Source organism: Solanum verrucosum, unplaced genomic scaffold, assembly GCF_900185275.1.
Source record: "Solanum verrucosum unplaced genomic scaffold, falcon-dt-bn FXZP01000064.1, whole genome shotgun sequence".
Classification (NCBI taxonomy): Eukaryota; Viridiplantae; Streptophyta; class Magnoliopsida; order Solanales; family Solanaceae; genus Solanum; species Solanum verrucosum.
Window position 1 is genome coordinate 2241220 of NW_026020144.1, and position 24350 is coordinate 2265569.

At 31.7% G+C, this 24350-nt stretch overlaps 3 protein-coding genes across 3 annotated transcripts; 1 reads left to right on the forward strand and 2 right to left on the reverse strand.

Moving 5' to 3' along the window:
* Positions 1 to 161: 161 nt before the first annotated feature.
* On the reverse strand, positions 162 to 901 carry LOC125827816 (protein RADIALIS-like 3). Its single transcript, XM_049507163.1, has 2 exons — positions 605 to 901; positions 162 to 455 (listed from the first exon to the last, which is right to left on the reverse strand). The coding sequence occupies exons 1-2, from the start codon at positions 859 to 861 to the stop codon at positions 431 to 433; spliced, it is 282 nt and encodes a 93-aa protein (XP_049363120.1). The 5' UTR covers positions 862 to 901; the 3' UTR covers positions 162 to 430.
* Positions 902 to 4962: 4061 nt separating this feature from the next.
* Positions 4963 to 14453, reverse strand: LOC125827802 (uncharacterized). Its single transcript, XM_049507142.1, has 17 exons — positions 13837 to 14453; positions 12063 to 12373; positions 11505 to 11582; positions 11148 to 11368; positions 10110 to 10202; positions 9565 to 9648; positions 9340 to 9453; positions 9067 to 9172; positions 8922 to 8984; positions 8778 to 8831; positions 8400 to 8457; positions 7803 to 7879; positions 6582 to 6652; positions 5980 to 6040; positions 5721 to 5780; positions 5369 to 5431; positions 4963 to 5278 (listed from the first exon to the last, which is right to left on the reverse strand). The coding sequence occupies exons 1-17, from the start codon at positions 14138 to 14140 to the stop codon at positions 5156 to 5158; spliced, it is 1941 nt and encodes a 646-aa protein (XP_049363099.1). The 5' UTR covers positions 14141 to 14453; the 3' UTR covers positions 4963 to 5155.
* A 4559-nt stretch (positions 14454 to 19012) lies between these two features.
* LOC125827907 (agglutinin-like) lies at positions 19013 to 23793 on the forward strand. Its single transcript, XM_049507244.1, has 5 exons — positions 19013 to 19204; positions 20591 to 20809; positions 21514 to 21834; positions 22630 to 22863; positions 23538 to 23793. Exons 1-5 carry the CDS (start codon positions 19013 to 19015, stop codon positions 23784 to 23786), a joined length of 1215 nt encoding a protein of 404 aa, XP_049363201.1. The 3' UTR covers positions 23787 to 23793.
* The last annotated feature ends 557 nt before the right edge of the window (positions 23794 to 24350 follow it).

Genomic DNA, 24350 nt, shown 5'->3' on the forward strand with positions numbered 1-24350 from the left:
CTAGGGGCATTTACAAAGTGTGCTAAATGTCACTAAAAAAATATATTTAGCAACAATTAAGTTATTATCATTAATTAATTACCGTTAAAAAAAAATCCTTATTGGTGTAGTGTATAAAGAGGACAAAATTTGTACCCATGGAATCCATACGTATAACATTAACACATTACATTATATGTTTTAACAATATTTCGTTATAACACCAAGAAATTTAAATATGCAGATAAATGATGATGTTATAGAAAGGTTACATTTGGAAACGTACTTCGTACATGTATATATAGTTGCTCAAAGGAAATTTAATACAATGAAAACCAAATTTAAATACCTAAAGTTTTTTTAAAAAGAAAAATCAATTATATCCTTCTCTTATTATTAATTATTAATTTACTGCATATTATGAGTTCCATAAAATAGTCTCTTCTTGCTTTCATTGGAGCTTCAAATACTTCAGCCTGTCAAAAAAATATAATGAACGTGTCATAAAATGTAATTATGATATAAGATAAATATAAGTAATCGTTCATAAAATCGAAATTAACAAGTCAGATTATTTGATACAACATGTTAAAAGTACATAGACTATTGTTATAATTTAGTTTACCTTTGTTCTTCATCCATGAAATTGTAGCCTTTATTATTACGACCACTATTATAATTAGGTAATGGAACATTTCCAGACTCGATACGCTTAATATCTTCAACAAGTTTTTCATAGTGATTTTTCACTTCTTCTTCTGTTTTTCCACCAACTGCATTGGCCAATTTACGCCATCGATCTGGCGTATCGATGTCGTAAATGGCCAATGCATTCTCAAATAACTTGTTTTGATGATGACTCCACGTTGAATTTGTGGCCATATTTGCAAAAAAATTGAAAAAAAATGTATGTTGTAATAAAAGAAAAATGTAGTGAAGAAATTGGTGTGAAAAAATGTTAACATATTTGTTCTATTTATATAGAAAAAAAATCATGTTGGAGACAGAATATGGTGGGCCGGTGAAGAAAATACTCTTTTTAAAAAAATATATATTTTTGAGTTTGATATGTTGTTATTGATTTAAAAACCAGGAGAAATTTTGTAACTCCAACATGGTTTTCTTTTCAACTAATAGTAATTAATTAGTTAATTAATCCTGGAAATGTGGTAGATTTACTATTTATGTTGTTCGATTTTTTCAAAAATGTTGTCTCAATATTTGTATCATATTCTAGAAAATGCACTACTTTCATAAAGAATTCGACGGTCAATACATTGTATAGCATTTTAGAAAAGCCAGAGCAATATTAAAGAAATATTTTTGAAAAATCAATACAAACTTATGCCTTATTTGTTTCCACTAAGATTAAAACGTCTGAATCTGAATAAACATATGAATATTAAGATACATATGTGCAAATTCACTTAATTACTTTGGGAAAATATTTTAGTCATGTTGAAATTAAGACATAATTATTTGTATAGATGAAGATGACAATCTAAATTTACTTGAAATTGAGATATAATTATTGTATAGACAAAAATGACGATCTAAATTTACTTAAAATTGAGACATAATTATTGTTATTAGCTGAAAGTATTGATAACCTAGACAAGGTTTCCTTAATCCAAGAAAAGTTGTACTAACCCCATGATTAATGTTTTTTTTTTAAATTTTTATTTATAGCTTATAGCTACATTCAAGTAATTCATGGCATTTCTTAGTTGTAACGTAAAATATAAGTGTACACTTTCCAATGTGTTGAAAAGCAAATGGTAAAATTAATTTCCAGCGGCTGAAAAGTGGTTGGATATGATTCTTTTGTTTTTTTTTCATGTTTTTCATATTTTTAAATTTATTTCGAAGATTTGGTACATTATAATTAACGTTATTTGAAAATTTATCTGTTCTTATAACGATCTCATGTTAATATCATGATAGTGATTGAGTTTACAGTTACATATTTAGTAGATTTCTAAGGTATATACCTAGTCTGGATGAAAATTACTTAGTTCACGTGAACATGTAATTAGATTTTTAGATCCGTCGTTTGATGACAAATATATGAAAAGTAGCTTTTGCTTTTTTTCCTTTTTGGGACAAATTTTAAACGTGATAAGGCGTGCATTTTTTTCACTTTCTTGTTGCTTATTTTAAACAAAATTCCATACAAGTTTTAGCTGGCTAATTAGTTTCTTTCATTCCGTACAATGCTAATTCAGATTCATGGTTAATTTAGATTTATGTCAAATAGGTCTACTAAAAGTATGGTAAAATGCTCCTCATTAAGAAGTTTTTTGTTTTCATAGGTTCAAGAGTCTAGCTAATTCAGATTCATGTCGAGTCTACTGTCATGATTTATTCAAATTCATATCGAGTAGATCTATTAAAAGTAAGGTAAAATTAAGTGCTCCTCACTAATTTTTATTTTTTATTTTTTTAAAGTTAAATCTCAAATCATTAATTAAAGTTGGAGGGATTCGTACTATAGACGATACATTAGTTTTTGTTCAGTCCAACTGGTCCTTGATAATCTGTCTTGCAAAAATGATCTTTTTTAGTTAACCATTCGATATTCAAAACTTACTGGTTTATGTCAGGTAGGGCCATGAATGGTATCGAAAAAACAATGCTCCTTACCAAAAGGTTTTTCGTTCTCAAAATTAAAACCTAAAATCTCTAGTTGAAGAGGGGTCCATACAGTAGATACTACTAATTTAGATATTCTTTGAATAATTTGATAGCGTAAAATTAAATTCTTACACTAATAATGTATATTAACTTACAAACTCTAATAAGAAAAATAGAAAAAAAAAGAAATTATTAGAGACTGATAAGATTAATACAAGATATTATAGCCTAAATGTTAAAAATAATATGCCAATATCAACAAAGATCATGGTAGATCGATAAGTATTTTGAAGTTGCCTATTTTTAATGTATAATTTGTAGATGCAAATTCAAATTTAATCGATCGAGGTTGATTGATTTCCCACTCATATAGTTGGAATGGAATCCTTATCATCCACTTTGGTATCCAGTAAAACTTTTCATATTTATGGATACTTGTTATGTCCTTCTCACTAGTCTTTAAATCACAAGTATTCTTCTTTTCCTTTCTTTTTTCTCATTGGCTCACCAAAAATAATTTTGCAACTTGAAGTAGGGATTCTTGTTTTAAATACTTTGAAATAAAACCATAGATAATTTTTTTTCAACTTAATTAATTGGCTGTCATTTTTACAAAAAAGAGGTAGTGCCACAAGAAAAAATTGCAACATTGACCAAATGTCCAATAGATGTTTGAGTTAATTTCATGCATAGTTTTAAAAGTCGAGTCTGAAGAAGGTATAATATACATAGACTTTATAACTATAACTATAACAATTCAGTATAGTCTCAAAAACTGAATCTGAAGATGGTACGGTGTACGCAGATTTTACCACTACCCCGAAAAGGATAAAGTTCCAATAACCATCATGAAACTAATTTAACTTTTATCAAATGTTAGTAGATTCCAAAATCTAATTTCCTTCAATATAATGGGACTTTTCTTAAGTTCATTTTGGGGTTTTGGCTTTTCAAATTGCTTAGGTCACTGTCCCAAATTATGATGAAGATGCTCATGATAAATTCTATGAGCATTTTCATAGAATTTCAACTATGCAACTTTCTTGGGAACCTCTTTTAAAAGTTGATATATATATATATACACTTCAAGATACCTCATGCTACTGATAATTGGATTCCTTATATCTTTTGTGGTACTATGAGATAAAAGACTCCTATGGTTATTTCTCCCACTTCTTTGTCAAAAATATTTGCAAAGGCAAAAACAGATTCAGGATTTGAAGTTTATTGATTTCGATGGTATTGACCTCAAGTCAATTATACAAGTTCATAGTTAATTATATATGTATAGATATTTACTGAATTTCATAATACATATATCTAAGATTATATAAATTCATAAACGACACTCTAGATCCGTGCCAGTTGGAGGGTCTCAAGTTATTCTCCTATGGTCCCTTCTTGCATGCAATTTGAAACATTACCTTTTTTGTTCTCTTCTCTGGTCCAAAATGTGAAGTTCTGTATCTTTCTCTAGATTCTTCCCAACTCAAAGAAGAATATTGTTATTGCATGAAAAATAAGGTAATGTTTTTTTTTGGTTATAATTGCAAAAGAAGGAAAGGACCTATCTTCAATTATTTTCTGTATATGCAACTATTAGATGTGCGAAAAAAGTCCTATGTTGAAAAATTGACGAGATAAATAAGCAATACATAACATGTTAATAAATGATAATCTTTATATATCAGTTAGGAAAAATAAACAGTAAATCTGACCGGCTATTATGTCAAGATCCCTAAAGCCAATCAAAAACAAGCATAAAGTGATCATACCTTTGAGGGAACTACTGTCCAATGAAGTGAAATATAATTTGCCTCATCCTTTTGCTTATAGTCAAAGGATGTGATTCCTCCACAGATGTGTTATGCAAAAGATGAATATATATTTTTTTAGCAAAATTTTGAAATTCACATCCAAGTCTATTTTGGGCCAAAGATATATAGGTGATTATTAGAAACAGAGAATTTTCCAGCCTGTAATGAACAATAACATGTAACATCATTGCCATTTGACATGATATGCTTATGGTGAAGAAGAAGATTCAATAGAATCATCCTCTCTTTTATGAGTTGGATATTCTTTACTTCAAATTTCGGGTAAGCTTGTTATAGAGGTAAAACGTCTCGAAAGTCTTTCATAAGTGAGGGTAAATAATCAAGGGATAGAAATAGAAATCTATACGAAAATACAAGACTAATACTAATATTCCGGGAATGGGAAGGTAAATCCTCAACCTCCATACCCTCCTGTATCAAGGGTCATATCATCAGTGAGCTGAATTCAGAATTTTACATAATGCAAATTCACAATCAGTTAAGTGCATATATGAGACAGCACAAACAAATATGATACATTTACGTTATTTTACCAAAAAACATAAAGATTTTCCATATTGGTATAACTTAAATGGTTGCATACCAGATGGCAAAAATCAACAAAGAACTCAAAATAAAAAACATATGGATGCACCTAGAAGTTAGAATGAGCAAAGCTCTTCTTCAAAATGCACTGCCTTTGGCCCCTGGATTACATAATCCCTTCAAATAGAGAGGATATCAAATTCATGAGGCATAAAATCCTCACTAGGCCTATAGTACTTATCCGGGGAATACAGGCTCAAGTTTGTGACTTGACTGGTATAAAGGCAAGCAAATCTCTCCACCTGTGAATCAACAAAACATAACTTCAGTTTTCAAGTAAAGATCACACTCACAAAGTGCAGGATATATACTGCCCAATTATTCAATCGTACCTGATGTGCAAAACGAGAATTCTGATAACCAGTCTTCATTAGTTGTCCCCAGACCTTGTGGAACTGTAAGTTTTTTATCACTTCATCAGAAAGAAAAAAGAATACTACCTTTCTTGTTGAAAATCCAAATCGATTTATTAATACCGCACCAAGTTAATGTCAAATATAACCAAGGGAATAAAGTTTACGGATATATGCATTGACTTTACAAAGTTTAAAGAAAGTTTAATTGTGTATTATACATATTATTTTAAAATAGTTTTCACTAACGCTTGTTCCAGAAAAAAGGATGAACTGTTCCCTAAAGAAATAATTCCACATTCAGAGGAAATTCTCTCTTTAACACGTGTACCTTTTGGTGACATTCTCGTTGTGCCTGCTGATGACTGAGCCTGACCTCCTCACCTTGGGACTATAAAATGATACCATCAAAACACCAGATTAGTTGAACCCCATAACAGAAGTCATTATACCTATTCACTTCAATGCGATCAAGTACATTTGATTCTACAGGAAACAAATATCAATGTAGAGAATGACCAGATATAAAATTGTTTCTCTTATAATGTTGAAAACTATCTTCCTACTGATACTATCTTGAAATAACCAACCTGCAGCTTGTCAAGTTCCGAAAACATCTTTTCCTTGCTGGCATCATCAGTTTCTCCAGACCTGAAGTATAATGACAGCTCATGAAATGATTGAAAACGACAAAAGTTTTACCCTCAGCCAAATTCAGATGATGGAAAAATTATATTAACATAAATGTACGAGTATTTACTGTCACAATGGTTCGACGAACAACGAATATCTTTGTTCAAGATGCACAATAAAAGGTTCAATAATTTCTCCACTTGAAGGAAATTTGTTACTGCTCACTCACAAGACCACTCCACACTGACATATATAAAGTCCCAAAGAGGCTGAAAGTCTCTACTCATAAATAAAGGCTCTACTTCTTTCTCATCCTCCAACCCACCTTCAACCAATCACTGAATCAACTAAACCTCAATCTTAAATAAGATGAAGTCGGTTGTATGAATTCTCCAGCAAACTTGATTTTGTTTCTTTATTTCCTTATTTCTTTTATCCTAGTACTTCCTTAGCAGAAGGGACTCAACATGAAACAGTTGCACAGATAAAATGCACACCAAAATAAAACTAATGCACATATGAGTTCTACTATACAAAATGAAATGGAGAGAGTCATTACTTGAGAGACCACTTAAGATGGTGTATTTCATCCTCAATGTGATCACGCTGAATTCTCAATAACTGAAGTTGCTGCAAACATGTAAAAATTGCAATTATTACACTACCACTTGCCATTACCATGTAGCTGAACATAAAACAAACTTTTAGGTTTTAAAGTAAAATGCTATAAATTCAGATAATTCATTCACTCCATTTCTTAGCTCACAAGACCATAAAAGAAAAAGTATTTCTGCAAATAACTAGTGTTCAGAATATGGGAGAGAGGTTATTTTCTTATATGAGAAACACAATTACTTCACCGCGATATTTCAATTAAAAAATATATCAAAAGACCTACAACAACAAGATACTCAGTATATTCTTACAAGTGGAGTATGGGGAGGGTGGGGAGTGTACGCAGAAAACTGTTGTTGAAGTGTTCAATGTTGTTGGTGCTGGTTGTTGCCTCCTCATATGGCCTTGGACAATCCTCACCTTATGTGATAACTATTGGGTTGAGTTAGGGCCCAAGGTCTGTGTTATTTATACAGTACAACAAGTCATACTCATCCCTGGATTTATTTCCCAATATTGGGTTCCCATGTTATATTGTCTATGCTCCGCATGTTCCGTCCTGGACGTCTGAAGGGTGTGTTAAAATGTCCCACATTGGTTGAGGGATGGATTATTGTCTCTTTATATATCTTAGACAATCCCCAAAGTTAGATTTAAGGGTCGAGTTAGGTCTAAGGTCTATCTCTTAACAGTTGCAAGTGAGCTGGCCAAACTGTGAGCTACTCAAAAGCTACATAATTTGTCTACTTCACAAAAATATGATGTAATTTTAGAATGTTGATGGCTGTAAGCACAAAATAAATGATTTCCAGGTGATAGGGGTTTGTGTACATCAATTTTTGAAACCCAATGTTATTACATCTTCGGAATACTGGCAAATTTCTTTCTCAATTTTATTTGGACATGAAAATGGTCTGTCCAGAATATTGGTTTACTAGGTAAAGACATCAATTGTATACCTCCAAGACATGCGGTGATATATAAAGTTGACAAGCACTTCAATGATCCGACCCTCATTTCACACATCAGATAGACACAGGCACAGCAAATTTCTCCATTTGCAAAGCCAAATTAAAGGTTCTTGTTGATTATGTTCTGACATATCGAGAAGTACAAGAAAACCTAATGGCGTACAGAGAATTAGTTGAAGGATATGCTTATATACCTTGCGAGTATCCTTTAGTTGCCAGAGAAGTTCAACCTCTCTCTCAAGCTCCGGAACAACAAGCATTGTTCTCCAGCCTGCTCAAACACCACAAGATCCTAAAGTCTAGAATTCAAACTTTCAAAAAAAGAAGCAAAGGAAAATAAATAAAAGAGGTATGAAGGATTTACTACAAGTTGGATATTATTATAAGCCGAGATCATGGAAAACTAGAGAGAACTAAAGGACATTAATTTTCTTTCCATACATGTAAATAGTGGTTCTTGAAAATCTCGGAATATTCTTTTAACTTCATTATTAGTGCTTAAATATAACAGCTAGTCAACAGCTTTCGTGATCTAGTTGCTAACATGGTCACAAATAATGTAAATGCTTATCTATTATTAATTTTATTAGATTTGAAGCATAAAAGTATCACTTATCATAATTGTTCTAATATGGCTCTAACATACTGGAGGTATCAGTTGCTTATACCTAATATGATGAACTAGAAAAGGTGTGCAGCAGCAGTTTTAGAACTCACTACCAATATATGAAGTTTTAAATAAGCAACAAAGAATAAAGCAAGAAGGAGTATATGGAGTGGCGAATGCATACCCAAAACCTTTTTGCTGCGTAAGATATCACCGTAAATGTGATCTCCAACATAAAGAACCTAATTGAAGAGAACAATACTTTACATCCAAATAAGTAAATAAAATGCAGATTAAACACCATATTTAATCACCAAATTAGAAACATGAACCAAGCTAAAGATAACACCAAGTAAATCCATTTCTCCTTCCTTCCGTAACTTCCTAAAGTGAAATTAGACTTCTGGCTGTTAAACTATATGCTGTCTCTTTCAGCCATACTGAGTACTTAAAGATATGAATTTATGCGCTTGCACATAGTAAATCATTAACCAAAAGAAATGCTGAAACAATATAAAGTAGTAATCAAGAGAAGACTATTAAATTGATGACGATGCAATACCTGTGAGCTTGACTCAATTGAAAGTAATTTATGCAAATGGCCAACATTTCCCCCCTGAAGAGAAATTAGGAAAATATCCAGTCATTTTACACAAACCATTAAATGATATGAACTATGCAGCATGAATTATGTTGGCATCCACACCTGGAAAATTCTGCAGCCTTCTCTCAAGCTCTTTAAAGGCAATCTCAAAGAAGTGCTCCCCACCTAATGTATCGGACAAAGTCAGAACATGCACAAAATGGAGGAAAGGCAGTGGCCAATAGAAAACTAAGTTTTCTGCACTGACCTGTGCCATAGGAGTCCCATTATCAGTGTTAATAAGCATGCCACTTTCAGGTTCAACCTCAAAGAGGTTTGCACGAATTTCATCATGGAAAAAACCTGGTTTTGCACTGCATAAAAATCACATACTTCTTTGTCAGCAAGGTGATCATAACTCTACAAACAATAGCTGGAAATATAAGCAGAGACAGCCATTTGCCCTAATATGGCTGCATATGGTTGGGATCAAAAGAAGCACATGTGCATATTCTCGAAAGTTTGAAGGGAAGAAAATGACCTGCCAGTGATGACAACATCAAAGTACTGAAGCCAATCAAAACTGGAACTACATCCATCAGAGGGTTTAAGCCCACAAAGGAAGTTCATAACAATGTTTGTATAGTCCCACAAGCTGCAGACATGTAAGTAAGATCCTTGTAAAATGTAAAGAATGAATAATCATCAGTGAGATAGAATAGTGAGAAGTTTTATTGAAGGGAGACATCTGCAAGAGCATCATTACCTGTTTGTTACCAGAAAAGTAGCACGTCCGGATTCTCTAAGCATTTTGAGCATCGGAACAATTGAGGTATCCTCATTGATATATCTGATGTTGGTAGAGGCAGATAGCAAGATTATCAAATTAGTCAAACAAGCAGTGAGTTATGAGAATATACAAGACAATGAGAATAACGAGCCCATAGGTTTTGCATATTTCTAATGAAAAAGCATAGAAAATGTTCTCAACTATTCACACTTCCACCTGTTCTCATATCTCAAGTATCCTTGTTTTGATATGAAAACTATCAAACATGTTACATGCAACCAAAGACAAGACTGGGATTACCATATCACATCCACGCAAAACATACGTAACATGTCCATATGCAACAACTAAAATGGAAAATGTTTAATGTTAAGGCCAACACCCTACTAGGGTGAAGCGTGTCTTGTTTTCTAAGGTCCACCAAATCTAACATTCCCTGGCATATGAAACCATGCACAGAGTTACTAATTACCACTCAATATGGTACATTCTCTCCAAAAACAACAAACAGTTGTTCATACCTTTTTGGATCTTTTGCAACCATCTGCTTCAAAGTGCCATCACGGTGGCACAAATCTACTGCTGCTCTAACATCCTTGTACATATGAGAGTAGCTGCAAGAGGTGTAAGCAAATAAGCATACCATGAACCCTATACATGGACAGAATACTGCCATTAAAGCAGTAGACATTGAAGACAAACAAGGAATATTAATAAATATAACCCAGAGGCTAACCATCTCCATAGCCCCCCCCCCCCCCCCCCCCCAGCCCCCCCCAGCAGTAAGACATGTCAGATGTTTCTATTGAACTCCATACAAAGACCTACAGAATCTTCCTGTAACATACCCTCAAAGACCTAGCACAATATCTGACATTCATATTTTGCAAGATTTCGGAAAAAAGAAAAAATTGTAAGCAATTCATCACATGCATGCACATACCCACCATAAATTAGCAGCAAGTTCCAGCTCAATGAAATTAGCCCAAGAATGCGAAAAAAGCAAATATTTGCATGGTCAAGATGACGCATGCATATCAAATTGCCAAGGTACAAGAACTAGTCACAAATTTAGATTTTAAATATTTTCACACTTATGAGCATATATATCTTGAAACAGCTACAAAAGATGACAAGACCACCGAAAATTGAGTGAGTTGAAAGATAAAACATATCTATAAAACAAGCTGAACTAGAATATATCACTTATAGAAGATACATCTATGGGACATCTTTATTTTAGAAATATAATTCCTTCCATAAATTTACTACGGGTAAGAGCTACAAAAACAGAATAGCTAGCATTAGAAGAGAACTGAAACTAGATTTGACCACCAGCTTCTTTTGTTTCGAGCATATCCCGTGATAGATTGGTAGATATATTTGTGCAAAACTTCTGTTAATCTGTGTTTACACCTCTAGCTAATGGAAAAGAAAAATAAATGACGAGACAAACGTAAAATAATTGCATGCAAAGTCGCATTATAGAAGACATTGGAAGAGACACAGATAGACATTACTGTCCATAAGGCTAAAAAGAGTACTGGTTACTCTCTTACTCTGCATCTTTGGGAACTTTTCCAGGATTTTTGTCCTTGAAGTCCACCAACTGAGCGAATAAGTAGGCTTCAGCAAGAGAGAAAAGGGTATCAATAAGTGCATAGTCAGGTTCATCAAATGAATCCCGAAGCAAGGTATTGCCATAAGTAGCGACTTTATCTTCCTTTGAAAGCTCTCTAAATCCATGATAAGCTACTTTCACATATTTGTGTCGGTCCATCTGTTACATGAGCAAGCAGAAAAAGGAAGAATAGTTAAATAAGAAAGAAATGAAACTACAATCATAAGCGAGGATGAAGTGAAATTAATGATTAAGACAGGAAACAATTCAATGCAAGGACAAAGTGGCGACAAACCTTTAATATATTCCCCCTCTTCTTATCAAGAACTAAACCTCTGACCATATAGCTCCAATCAAATGACCATTCCAACAGCTACACAACACACAACGTGGTGAAAAATCTCCCAGTTATCACTTCATACATCAGTAACAATAAAAAAAAAAAAAAGGAAAACCCAGATTCAATAGCCAAATAATCTGTCAGCACATGAAATAAATGAGCCGTAATTTTTTTACGGCAATCAGCTCTCGACAATGTATCCCAAAACAATTAATTGCTTTAACACCAAAGACAGAATTATGTCAAACATTCAATTTCTAAATCAACCTTTTCAACTCAACATTATGCATAGTAAATAACATTATACCAATATCACACTCAGGGTCATTGAAAGCCTCAATTAATGATGATGCACATATAAACTGCATTGTGCATAATATCCATAAAATTAGATGAACAGTCTTATAGTGCAACTGCCAAATGAATAAATGCAGATTGAGACAACTAACTAGCACATAAATATGCCTCATCAATTTCTATTTTGACTTTTCCTTATACAAGTATTAATAGTACCTCGGCAGGGTATCCTAAATCATAAACAAGCTTTCTGACAGTGCCTTCATATGCAAGAGATTCAAAAGTCTCAGGTTTGTACTGTGCCAGTGTGTAATCCATGTCAAATCCAACAGCAACTATACTTTTCATGTTTAAGGACCTGTTACAGAATATCTGCTTTCCTATGACAATATCACACCCTCCTTCGGGAGATGACCATATGCATGAACGCTGACCACCAATGGCACCATTTCCCTTCTCAAACAGCGCTGCCCTGGTATCTGCACCAATGCCATCCATTGTACAACTTGTATGTAACTGATCTCTCCCTGAACAGTAATAATGAAAATTAGCTAGTAGGCGATAGTATATGAGAATGTCGAATTCCACAACAAATCTGAAAATTGCAGCATGCACAGAGCTTCCAGTTCAATGCTTGAGGAATAGGAAAAGCATCATGAACTCGCAGAGAAAACTCAAACAAGAAAAGATGTTTTGACCAATCCAATGTTGGTTCCTATAAGACAAGGCCAAAATCTATCCTTAGAGATGACAGGTATAGAGATGGCACCCATGAAGAGTTGCATATCATCTCCTGGCCTTTGATTACAATCATTCAGTTAAGGCCTTTCTTCATAAAAACTCATTATGGTATTCATCAACTGCCAGTTTAGTTGGTTTATCTATTAGATTGCATAAGTTTATAGTAATCATTGCTCAAACACTGTATGCTAATAAGATACTTTCTTTATAAAAAAAGGTTGACAAGAGAAAATTGTTGATTTAAATGCAAACTACCAGAATTACATTCTCCGCAAATTTATTATTAACAATAAAAGAGACAAGACCATTCACCACAAAGAGGAATTAACTCTACAACTTCAGCTGCATCTAACATAACTATTTGAAATTCTGAATGTCAATTTCCACCCACATAAGGCAACTTCGATATAACAGTAACAAACACCAGACTCATCAGCACCAACCTTCTCAACTTTCTTTGGGTAGTGGAAATAGTACTATAGATATTAACTTAGGCACTGTAGGAAAATAACAAGGACCATGAGTATACTTTTGAATGAATTGACTCTTCCTAGGACTAAAATCTTAATATTTACCTTTAATCCCACTTGTAAACCAATTCAAAGGCCAGGTTTATGCCCCAATGTGTAAGCCTACACTCCAAGATATTGAATACCTATATTTCACCAAAGTGAATTTTACTTATTACAATCGAACACCTATTGTAAATATGAGCCAAGCTCCAACTAATCTATTAAGCGGAATTGTCTCTTCTCGATCAACTATTCAAGAAGCATAGCCTCATAACAGTGCTCGTAAGCAGCCATAACAAAGACAAGAAAGTGAAACTGATAGATCATAAACTTAGTCACTTCAAAAGAACATCAAAGTTACACCGAAATTGTGGGGAAAAAAAGCCTTCAACTCGACACAATTTACTTTCCTAGATAACAGAACCAAAATAGTTCAAGCTGAAATCAGCAGCAAATCAAAATTCTCAACACTACGAACTTTCCAGCCTTAAAGAAAGAGAGATCAATTACCATGAAATTTCCACAACATTACAAATGATATTTCTCAACTCACGAGTGAAGTCGTCATATAGAACCCAGTCAACAAAAAAGCATGAAAGGGACCGCACACCACCGCTAAGTACATTTTCTTAGAAAAACAGTGTTTAGTTAGCTGTTGAAAGTAAATGCAATGAATAGTAAAATACAACAACTTCTACAATCACAAACCGAGTTAAGCAAGTAAAAACGTCACCAACCTTTACGACAAACCGATTTCCCTCTGTTCAGAAAATGATCGGAACTGAAAATCCCCAAATGGAAATGAAAACTTCTAGTAAAAGATGAAACCAGTTGTTTCGGAGGAGAGAATACAGAAAGATAGAGAGAAACTGAACGCTTTGGAATTCGCATCTTCGACTTAAATAGCCATTTTGGGGATTTAAAATTGGAATCAAATGCCGCGTGTAGCCGAAACTTATAAGTATTCGAACGGGTTGTTACTGATGACGATGAAGATGCTATTAATATGCTTATAGAATCACAACAATTTGCCCCCTTCATACATTAAACATCCATACAGTATCTATCTATATTCTATACAAGTGTATTCTTCTTCTTCTACTACTGTATACAACTTTTTCCTGATTAAACAATGGTTTTTTCCGGATTACAGGAATTGAATTCCATTTCCCATTTCTACACGGAATCGGATTCCCACAGTATTTTGAGGTGACGTGATGCAACGGTGAGTTGCCACGTGTCTAGGGTTCAGTCACCGGAGATTGACCGGAAAATTGGAGCTTAAAAATGGCGGAAGAGCAATTTTAGCTTAGGGGTAGGGATGTAGACAGGTGAAATTTTCAGTGCCATTGCAATTTTTGAGGCGACCGTTTTTTTCCCTCATTATATATACTTCTCAAGAATTTACCGCGGTAATATACAGTAAGAATATTCCCCCACTGTATATTGGTCGGAGTGGTAATTTTTTTCTTTTACCTAATTAAAGTTTTATAAATGATTTTTTTTGTTTATCATTAAAATATTTGATACTTATATTAGAGTTTGATTAATTTAAATTTCATTTTATAAGATAAACTTAAGAGAAACTATCAATATTTTTTTCATATTCATGACTCTAATTGAGACATTTAGTTAAAAGGAGAAATAACATCATTTGTTCTACCATTTTATTTGATGACAAAAAGTATTATTTAAATGATTTTTTTAGTATTTTATTAGTAATTTATATACGAAATTTAGTACTCACAAAATAATAAAATACTTCCTTTTGTCTCTATGCAACATTTTTAATTGGCTAATGAGTTTAAAATGAAGATTTTTTAATAAAATAATTATTTTTGTTGTCAAACAATAGTTATTCATTATTAATTTAGCATATGAATTAAAAATAGTAAATGATAGAGGTAATTTACCAAATCACTAGCTATAAGTTATTTTAACATTGAAAAATGAATATTATTTAATAGCAAGGGTAAGATAAACACAAAATAGTAAATTATTTCATTGATTTTATAAAATAGACAAGTATTGTTGAATATCTTAAAATAATATAAATATATAATTGATAACTAAAAATAGACGGAGAGAGTATTACTATTTAAAATAAGTCATAAATATATAAATTATATTTACATAAAAAAATCAATCATGTTAAAGTAAATTTAAAAGAAAATATGACACGTGAATTGAGGATAAAGATGGTATAATTTTTTGGCAAAATATTCTACGTCAAGAATATTAGTACTTACAATACTGTTATTAACTTATTATTGAAAAAGTTTCTTATCAAGAAAGTACTCTTAGCATAATTATTTTGGTATTCCCTGTGTTCCATAATTAAAAATATTTGTCTCACATTACTTTATTACATATTAAATTAGAATATTAAATTTTTCTCATTTTCCGTCTATAATTAATATGACTTTTCCGTCTACAATTAATATGACTTCTGAAAATTTAAACAAGTTTTGGTACTCTTTCTATCCTATATTAGATAGCATCTTACTAAAAATATTTATCTCATTTTACTTGATCACTTATTAAATCATGATAGAATTAATTAATTTTTTTTCCTTTTTACCTCAATAATTAATATGACCTTTGAAAGTTTAAACAAATTTTGAAGAACCAACAATTTCTTAGTTCAGGAGGCAAATTATTATGAATAAGGGTAAAATAGTAAAGTTAATTAATCTATTAATATTTTTTTAGTCACCTTATAAAATAGAAAGTGTCCATCTAATATGAGTTGGACGGAGGTTTTAAGTTAATCATCATTATCTTCTTAAATGTTTTATTTTTCACAGTTTGTCACCCTATGTTTTTTGGCAAAAAGTTGTAGATTAAAATATTACTATTTACATTGCATTTCACGTGGAAAAATTAATCACCTTTCAAAAGCATTAAAGCAAAACCCATTCATTCCTTTTTGTTGTCAAATAATTAGCAACACAAGTCATTATCTAATTAAAAACAAGGTAGAATTTTTTTTTAAAAAAAATAATACGCCACTAGCTGGAATTAATATTAGACTAATAATTTAAATTACTACTATTTAAGAATTAGACATGTTGCTTCATGGAAAAAGAAAGATTTGTGCACTAAAAATTACTTACTCTTTTATCCAAATTTATGTGATACGATTATAATTAGGTGAGTCTAATTAAAAAAATAAAATGTTTTAGAAGTGTTATAAAAGTATTTAAAAGATATTTCAAATTATTATGTAATTTCTAAATATATGATTTTATTTTAAAACTTTTGAATATTTGATGTTGATTGTTTTACTTAAAAATATATGTAAAAGGAAAAATGACTTAGTTTTCGAAAAACCGATTAAACTTGTGGTTTAAGAGAAATCGAGTTTCCAAAAGAACAGAGTCGCCACTTAATTTTTTAGTAAAAAATCAAGAAAAAATACTTACGGTTTTCAAAAGATTTAAACAGATAAAATCAATTGAAAACGGGTTCGAAGTTCAATATACATTCCGAGAAGGTGTTAGGCCCTCGGAATGCCCGCTAACTTGCGGTTGACTGGCGATTTGACTAAAAGTGATTTTTTGACTAACTTTGAAATTTTAACTAAATAAAAGAACTCATTTATATTAACTATATTTTTTATTTTATTTTATATATATATATATATTGTTTTTTTTTAAATTGACTTAGTAAGAAAACTAATTTATTTTGAAATTTTAACTTAGTAAGAAAACTAATTTATTTTAACTTATTTATTTATTACCATTATTATTTTTATCACTTTATTTATTTTAAGAGGGAATGGACTAAAGGGGAATTTTCAAAAGGGGAAATAACTTAAGTGACAAGACAAATAAAGTTAAAGCTAAGTATAAAACAAAATACTTTAATTTACATATATATATAAATGAAATGGCCATCTTGAGGATTTTAATTAAATTAAACCATAAGAGTAAATAAAATGTTAGCCAATCAACAAAATAAATAATAAGGGAGGGAAAGAAAATATCAAATTTGGGCTTTGGCCCAACCTGTCCTAAGTCTAAAAGAGGAATGCCAAAATAATGGGCTTTGACCCATATTGATTAAGATGAAATGCTGATCATTTCATTAGGCTTTTGGCCCCGTTTTGGCTTGGACCTGCTGTAGCAAATAGACTTTGGGCTTTAGCCCATTTCTCCTCTGAAAATCTGCATACGTACTGAGTGTATATTCATGTATATGGACTGTATACCGGCCTGTTTTCATGTATAACATCCCACACACTGAATGTATACAACCTGTTCCACCTCTCCAACACCTGTGATTCTTCTTTTAACCACATGTACGCTGCTCTTTGACCTGTATATAGCGTATATTGTTGTATACCAGTGTATACAGTTGTATATAACGGGTATACAACTCCTTTTTGAGGTCTGGGAGGCTTGCATTAGCTTCTCTTACACCCTCGAACACCAAAGACCGACTCGATACTCGGAAATGCAGGGAGATGATGAAAAAGAGTCCAAATTGGACTCCATATGAATTCGCATGGTACAAAAAATAAGATAAAATTAGCACCTAAAAATAAATATAGAATAACAATGTGTCTAAAACAAATTACTACAGCAGCTTCCAAGTTAAAGTATGTCAAACAAAATTGTTTTGATCCATTAATGAAGATTTAAGAAAAGGGGTAGTGAATCCACAAATAATGTGCAAAATTACTAGAGTTGCTCATGCATGAACTACTGTTTTCAAACAAATTTAACAAAAAGGGAAGCCAACTCTCACATTGCTCACAAGTTATTTGTCATTTAATGCAGAATACGATGGCAGATAACACCATACTAGCAAAATTCCTTTAGCAATAAGCAATTAAAGTGAGCAAACTCATAAGTAAAAGGAACAAGAGGCTGCCAGGCCTAAAATAAACTAGACACCCATATTAACACTTAAACAAAAGCACATATGTAAGTTAAAATTTAAATACCCAATTATTATCCTTTGCCCAAGAAATCACACAGATAGGAGAATCAACCAAAATACACTCAAGTAAAGAACAATTACAGGAAATCATGCTTCAGAATGAATTGCAAATGGAATAGATTTAGTAATATAAATAAGGAAAGAAACAGAGCAAACAAACAGATAGATTGAAGCTCAAACCAATATAAAACTTAATATGTATGAATTAGAGACATATTATGATCTGCGACTAGAATCTAAGCCATAGGCAGCTCATATTTCAGACAAAGCAAGCCAAGAACCAATTTAAGATCATAACAAAAACAAAGATTTAAACACAAGCTGAGATACACAGTACTTTACACATTCAGAACCTCAAACGAGTCAACTAGTGACTATAAGCGGCTATCAGAAACCATATTCAATTATTTTGCAGAAAATTATACAAAGTGTTAGATCGAAAACAAATGATATCCAAAGAATCTTAACTATGAATAACACATTGAAGCAGAAATAGAAAAAATGGAAATATCACCTTATTCCGGGCAGCGACTGGGACAAGAAACGAGCGGAGGAGACAACGAGCTTCTTCCAACACCACACACAAAACTCCGAGAGCTCCGACAAGCAACAAGAATGTCTCGAAAAAAGATATCAACGCTTGAATACACTCTATAACACTTGATTTCTTAAGTCTGTATTTTTGTTTTAAAAAAAAAATCTATGTATCTTTGCTTTTTCAGGACTCCAAATTTTCAACAAAAAAATCTTCCAATTTTTTCCCCCCCCACAATACAGTGAACAACAAAACAATTATATAGGAAAGAACTAGGGTTCGAAATCAGGGGGGAAAAAGGATGAAAATTGAATTCAAGAACCATTTCAAAATTCAAAACCTTTCACTAATTTGGACAAACACCATTTTCTCGAGATTTTCGGCCCATTCCGAAAGAGGAAAGGGGTCAACCGCGTGCTGCTGCGACATTAATGCGGAGAGAGACGTTGATGAAGAAGCCAAAATTCACAGCGTACGTCTTGGACTGCTGTACTGTTTCTCGTCTTCGTCGCTATCGTTGGGGTCGTTTTTTGCTTCTGCTTGACGCGCTGCTGGGTTCTCTTTTTAACGTTGAAATAAACGTTGTTGGGTTCCTTTTGAGAATAGAAAAGTGGACGGGTCGGGTCAGGGGAATGGGCTGGATTGGGAAATTTGGTTGGTGTATGTATGTATTGTATTGTTAATGGGCTGGGTATTGAGGGGAAGTTGGAGTGGGTTGTGTGGGCTGCTGACAGACTAGTAAAAAGGCCCAAATTTGGTCTTTGGATGGGTTTAAATTGAGGTTAGAAAATGGGTATGTTTGTAATAAACATAGCCAAGTGTATTGCAAAATTGGCCCAAAATTGAATGTTATGTAGTGGATTTGGCTAAATTTCAAATAAGATGAATTAATATAATTAATTTAGGAGCTTCTCAATCTTAACGAAATAAAGTAATTAATTTGATAATAATATAATTAATTTAAACATGAACTAATCAATTCAAAATCGTAATTATGATTTAAATTAAACTAGGTTAGTAAAACACTTAGCTAAAAAGAAATAAAAATCTTTTAATATGATTTTCAAATATTTATAAAATATACTAATTAGACACATAATTATATAATAATTAACTTAATTATAAACTAGTTAACTCGAAATATAAGTTATTAATTAATTTAAACCAAATAGCCAAATATTTAAATAAAACTAAAATCGTTTTGAGGCAATTTTCAAACATTCATAAAATATACTAATTAGACACATAACTATATAAAATATCATATTTATTATTTTGAAATTTATAAAAATGACAAAACTACTTAAAATGACTTGAAAATTATTTTGAATTTTATAAAGCCAATTATTTCAAATCGTTTAGAATTTAGGAAGCTCGATATTTAATTTATATTGGGGAGGGTCAAAATTGGGTGTCAACATTGATCATAGTTTCTTACCAAATTTAACTCTTGTACTCCGAACTCTGGAAGTTGTATTTTATATAAATAAAAAGAACCTAGAGAGATAGTTGACTACGATATTATTATTTTGAAACAATTTTTGGGTTATGGAGGGGGGAAAGAGACTTTACCAACTTGAATCTCTATCCTTATATAAGCTACATCAAATTAATGTATATTAATTAGTTATAATTTATGTTTACATTTTACCGTTTTACACAAAATATGTTATTGTTATTGTTGTTAATTGATTATAACTTATAAAAAAAATTTAATTAATATATATATTCTATACTTTGCTTAATCACTTTCTTTTCTTCATGACTTCATATGTACAAAACACATATACCTTTCTTATAACTAATGACTTATACGTTTGTTATTCTTCTAACAACTTATATATATATCGCATGATACAACTTAAATAATATAAAATCAAAGCGCGCACAAAATCACCGAAAAATGGTACGTACATTGCTTAATTAATTCTCTTTTTTTTTTTTCTTTTACATATTATAATAACTATATATATCTATAATATTTTATTATACTTTTTGTATATGTGAAGGGAAATCAAGTGAGTTATGATGAAGTTGATCAAATAATGGTAGAGGCATGGGGAGGAAGTGGTGGATCAGAATGGAATTACAAGTTTAAAAGTCCAATTATAGAGATATTGATAAATCATGGAGAAATTATAGACTCCATCATGTTTATTACTATGAATGAACAAGGAGATAAAATAGAATCACCAAGATTTGGTGGCAATGGAGGTCGAAGAGACAAGGTACATATTTATTTTCGGTATCTTCACACGAATAGCCAGATAGATTTACTGTTTACTTTTCTAGCTGATATACACATAGTTTAAATAATTATACACATATAATACATCCACTCACTATTTTTAAGTTTAACCCATTGAGTGAACGACTATTTAAGTTGATTCTTCTTTATTTTCATGATTGATATATTCATTCTCAATAATTCTTATCATCATTGTAACTAAATCAATTTATTTTCTAGCCTTCAGGTTATCTTATCATCAGACTTGATTTTTATAAATTATGAAAAGATAAGTCAATTTGATATGATAGTGATTTTTTTTTGTACAAGAACATACTCTATATGTGTATAACTATATATTAATTATTTGACCAATATATATATATATATATATAAACATCCTTCGAGTCAAAGATGTTTTTCATCTTCAACAAAGAAGATTCAATCGAATTTTTTCATTTAAAATTAATTGCTATTATATGGAAGGAGTAAAATAAATTATTTTGTATGTATAAAAGTTACTGAATTCCCTTGATATAAGAGAGAACCTTTTAATGCATCGACAAAAATTATTCAAATTATTTTTCCTTAGGCCCAAATTTCAAATTCTAAATGTAATTTTCATGCATTTTTGAGATCTTCATTAAAATTTCTAACTCTGCTACTGTTTTAACCGATGCGTGATAATTTTTCTATTAATGACAGGTTGTTATTGAGGCGGCTCCCTTGGAATTTTTGAGAGGGATCAAGGGCACATATGGAAATTACGGTGGTAAATTGGTTGTAAAATCTCTACGTTTTATAACAAATGGAAAGAATATTTATGGACCATTTGGTAAAGAGGCTGGTGGGACTCCATTTTCATTTGTGATGAAAGAAGGTGGAGCTATTGTTGGATTACATGGGCGAGCTGGCTCGTACCTCGATGCTATTGGTATTTATTTAAAGAAACTAACTTCACCAAAAAAAGATGAGGAAAAACTTGAGCCAAGTGAACCAATGGTGGAAGAAATTGAAATTCATGACGTACATATATTACCTATTCTCTCTCTTATTATGAGTTTTTTTTTATGTGGAATTAGACCTATTATTAATGTCGTTTTATCTGTCAGATAAATAGAATTTGTCGCTAGTGCGCTAAATCTTGAACCGATCTTACCAAGAGTTACAAATTCGACCAATTGAACCTTCTAGAACTGTCTCTCTTTAAGAACCAAAATGATTTCATTTGTGCATAAAGACTTAAATTTGATAGGGACCGTGAATACAATACTAACCCTAGACACATGGCAACACATGAGGTTAGTTTTGCCTATACTCCCTAATAAAATGACGTAGTTGAACGAAAAATCAAATCCTTAAGAAAATAATAAACTCTATACTTTTAGGCTCAGATCTTTCTGAAAAACTTGTGAGTGTGTGTGTGTGTGTGGGGGGGGGGGGGGGGTAAGTTGTATATTTCAAGATGCAACCTCTAGAAAGAAGACGTCCTTTTGCATGCACTTATTCATCATGTCTCACCAACACCCAACTAAATTTTAGTTCTTTTTTATTTTATCGTTTGTGTTAACCCAAATTTGACTTTTTCAAATAGTTAGGACAGGAAAACTTCCCCGTTAAGTCAATATTTACACTAAATCAATATATGCATGATATGTATTTGCACATAAACCTCTTTCAGTACTTAACATATATACTCCTACACGTTATTTAATTGTTTAACCATAGTAAATTAAATAAATTGATGTAAATATCAAGTACGGAGTTTTTACACCGATCGTAATGAACAAATAATTTTAACTTCACATTTTGCATACACAGAAAATGGATGTGATGAAGACTATTGTGCCAAAAAGTGCTGGACCTTGGGGTGGATGTAGTGGAAAAGGTTGGGATGATGGAGTATTTTTTACTATAAAACAAGTGCAAGTTCATGAGGCTTTACATAGCTCAGCTATATCAGCAATTCAAATTGAGTATGAAAAGAAATTAGATAAAACATCAGTTTGGTCACAACTTCATGGTCTTGAACCTGGGGCAAAAATAACTACAAAGGTATGAATTTATCTTTTGTTGTTAGTAAATCATCTCGTATTTATCCTTCCCACTAATAGAGGTCCTATGTTGTTGTGGTGGACTCCAAGTGTACATAATTGTACTTGAGATTTTCACCTCGTACAAATTTTTATTCAATTCTTTCGTATTCATTGGATTTTTTACCATGTTCAAGAATCCCATTGTTTTCACTTCGCTCTGAAAAACAACAAGGAAAAATTTAGTCATATTTTCATGTGCAAAAGACTATTGTCCGCCTCTTTTCGGATGATAAATCTTTCTTAGAAAACGGAGTGTGCATCTAAAGAGTATTTGAATTGAATTTGAGGTACTAATGCATGTTCTTCCCAAATTCTCTGAGAAAAAGGTCCAAATTTGCCCTCCAACTTTTGACTGTGATTTAAAACTACCCTCATAATAAACATGTAGAAAACAAGATATTTTCTCTAATAATGAGGGTAATATACATTAGACTAAAATCTAATAAAACGCATATCGAGTTGTTCAATTTTGAATAATATATGAGTAACTTTGATCATTTTCTGTAATTTGAATGTAGATGGGTGGATATAAAGGACTCATATAATCAATTTGAAATCGAAATATAATTGATTATTATTATTATTGTGAAGGGAGAAATATTTTTAATTTTTTTTGATGAATTTGATATGCAGATAAACGTTGATGGTACCGATGAATTTTTTATTGGAATCGAAGGATATTATAGTCCAGTGGATCAAAATGGGGGCCAAGACACAATAAGACAAATTACATTTTATACAAATAAAGGAAAATATGGACCTTATGGAATTGAAATTGGAACTTATTTTAGCTCCTCAGCAGCTAGAGGGAAAATTGTTGGTTTTCATGGAAAAAGTGGTGTTTTCTTGAATGCTATTGGTGTCCATATGGAATATTTCTAATTTCTCTTCATGTGTAAGATCTTCAATAATGTGAAAAATAGGAGGAATAAAGACTATAATATACTATATGAACGTCAGGTGATCCTGACGTTATATATATTGACAATAAGTTAGATTGAGACTCTAATTCTCTAACAAAAAGTATGTTCTGGCTCATCAAGTGATAGTAGGATATCAGTTCCATTTTATTCTCCTTATCATAATATTTACTCATGCTAGCTACACTTTTGAGCAATGATATTCTAGTAATTTTTTTTTGAACCTGTACTTGCACGAAAGTGTCCTCCGATTTGATTCATCTATAATTCAGTCATTACGTACGTGCCATATATATATTCCAATCAAGACAACTAAAATAGCTAAATATAAGGTTCATCGATGTTCAAAACTTGTAACAATATTTGACATTACTTAAACTAAAATATATACAATAAAGACAATTTAATAAACAACTAATATGGAACCGAAGGAGTATGCTCAGTAGGATCAGTAAAACATAACAATAGCATTCACGATACCAAAGGTAATCATTGTCCACGATAAATCCAAATCTCATAAATATAA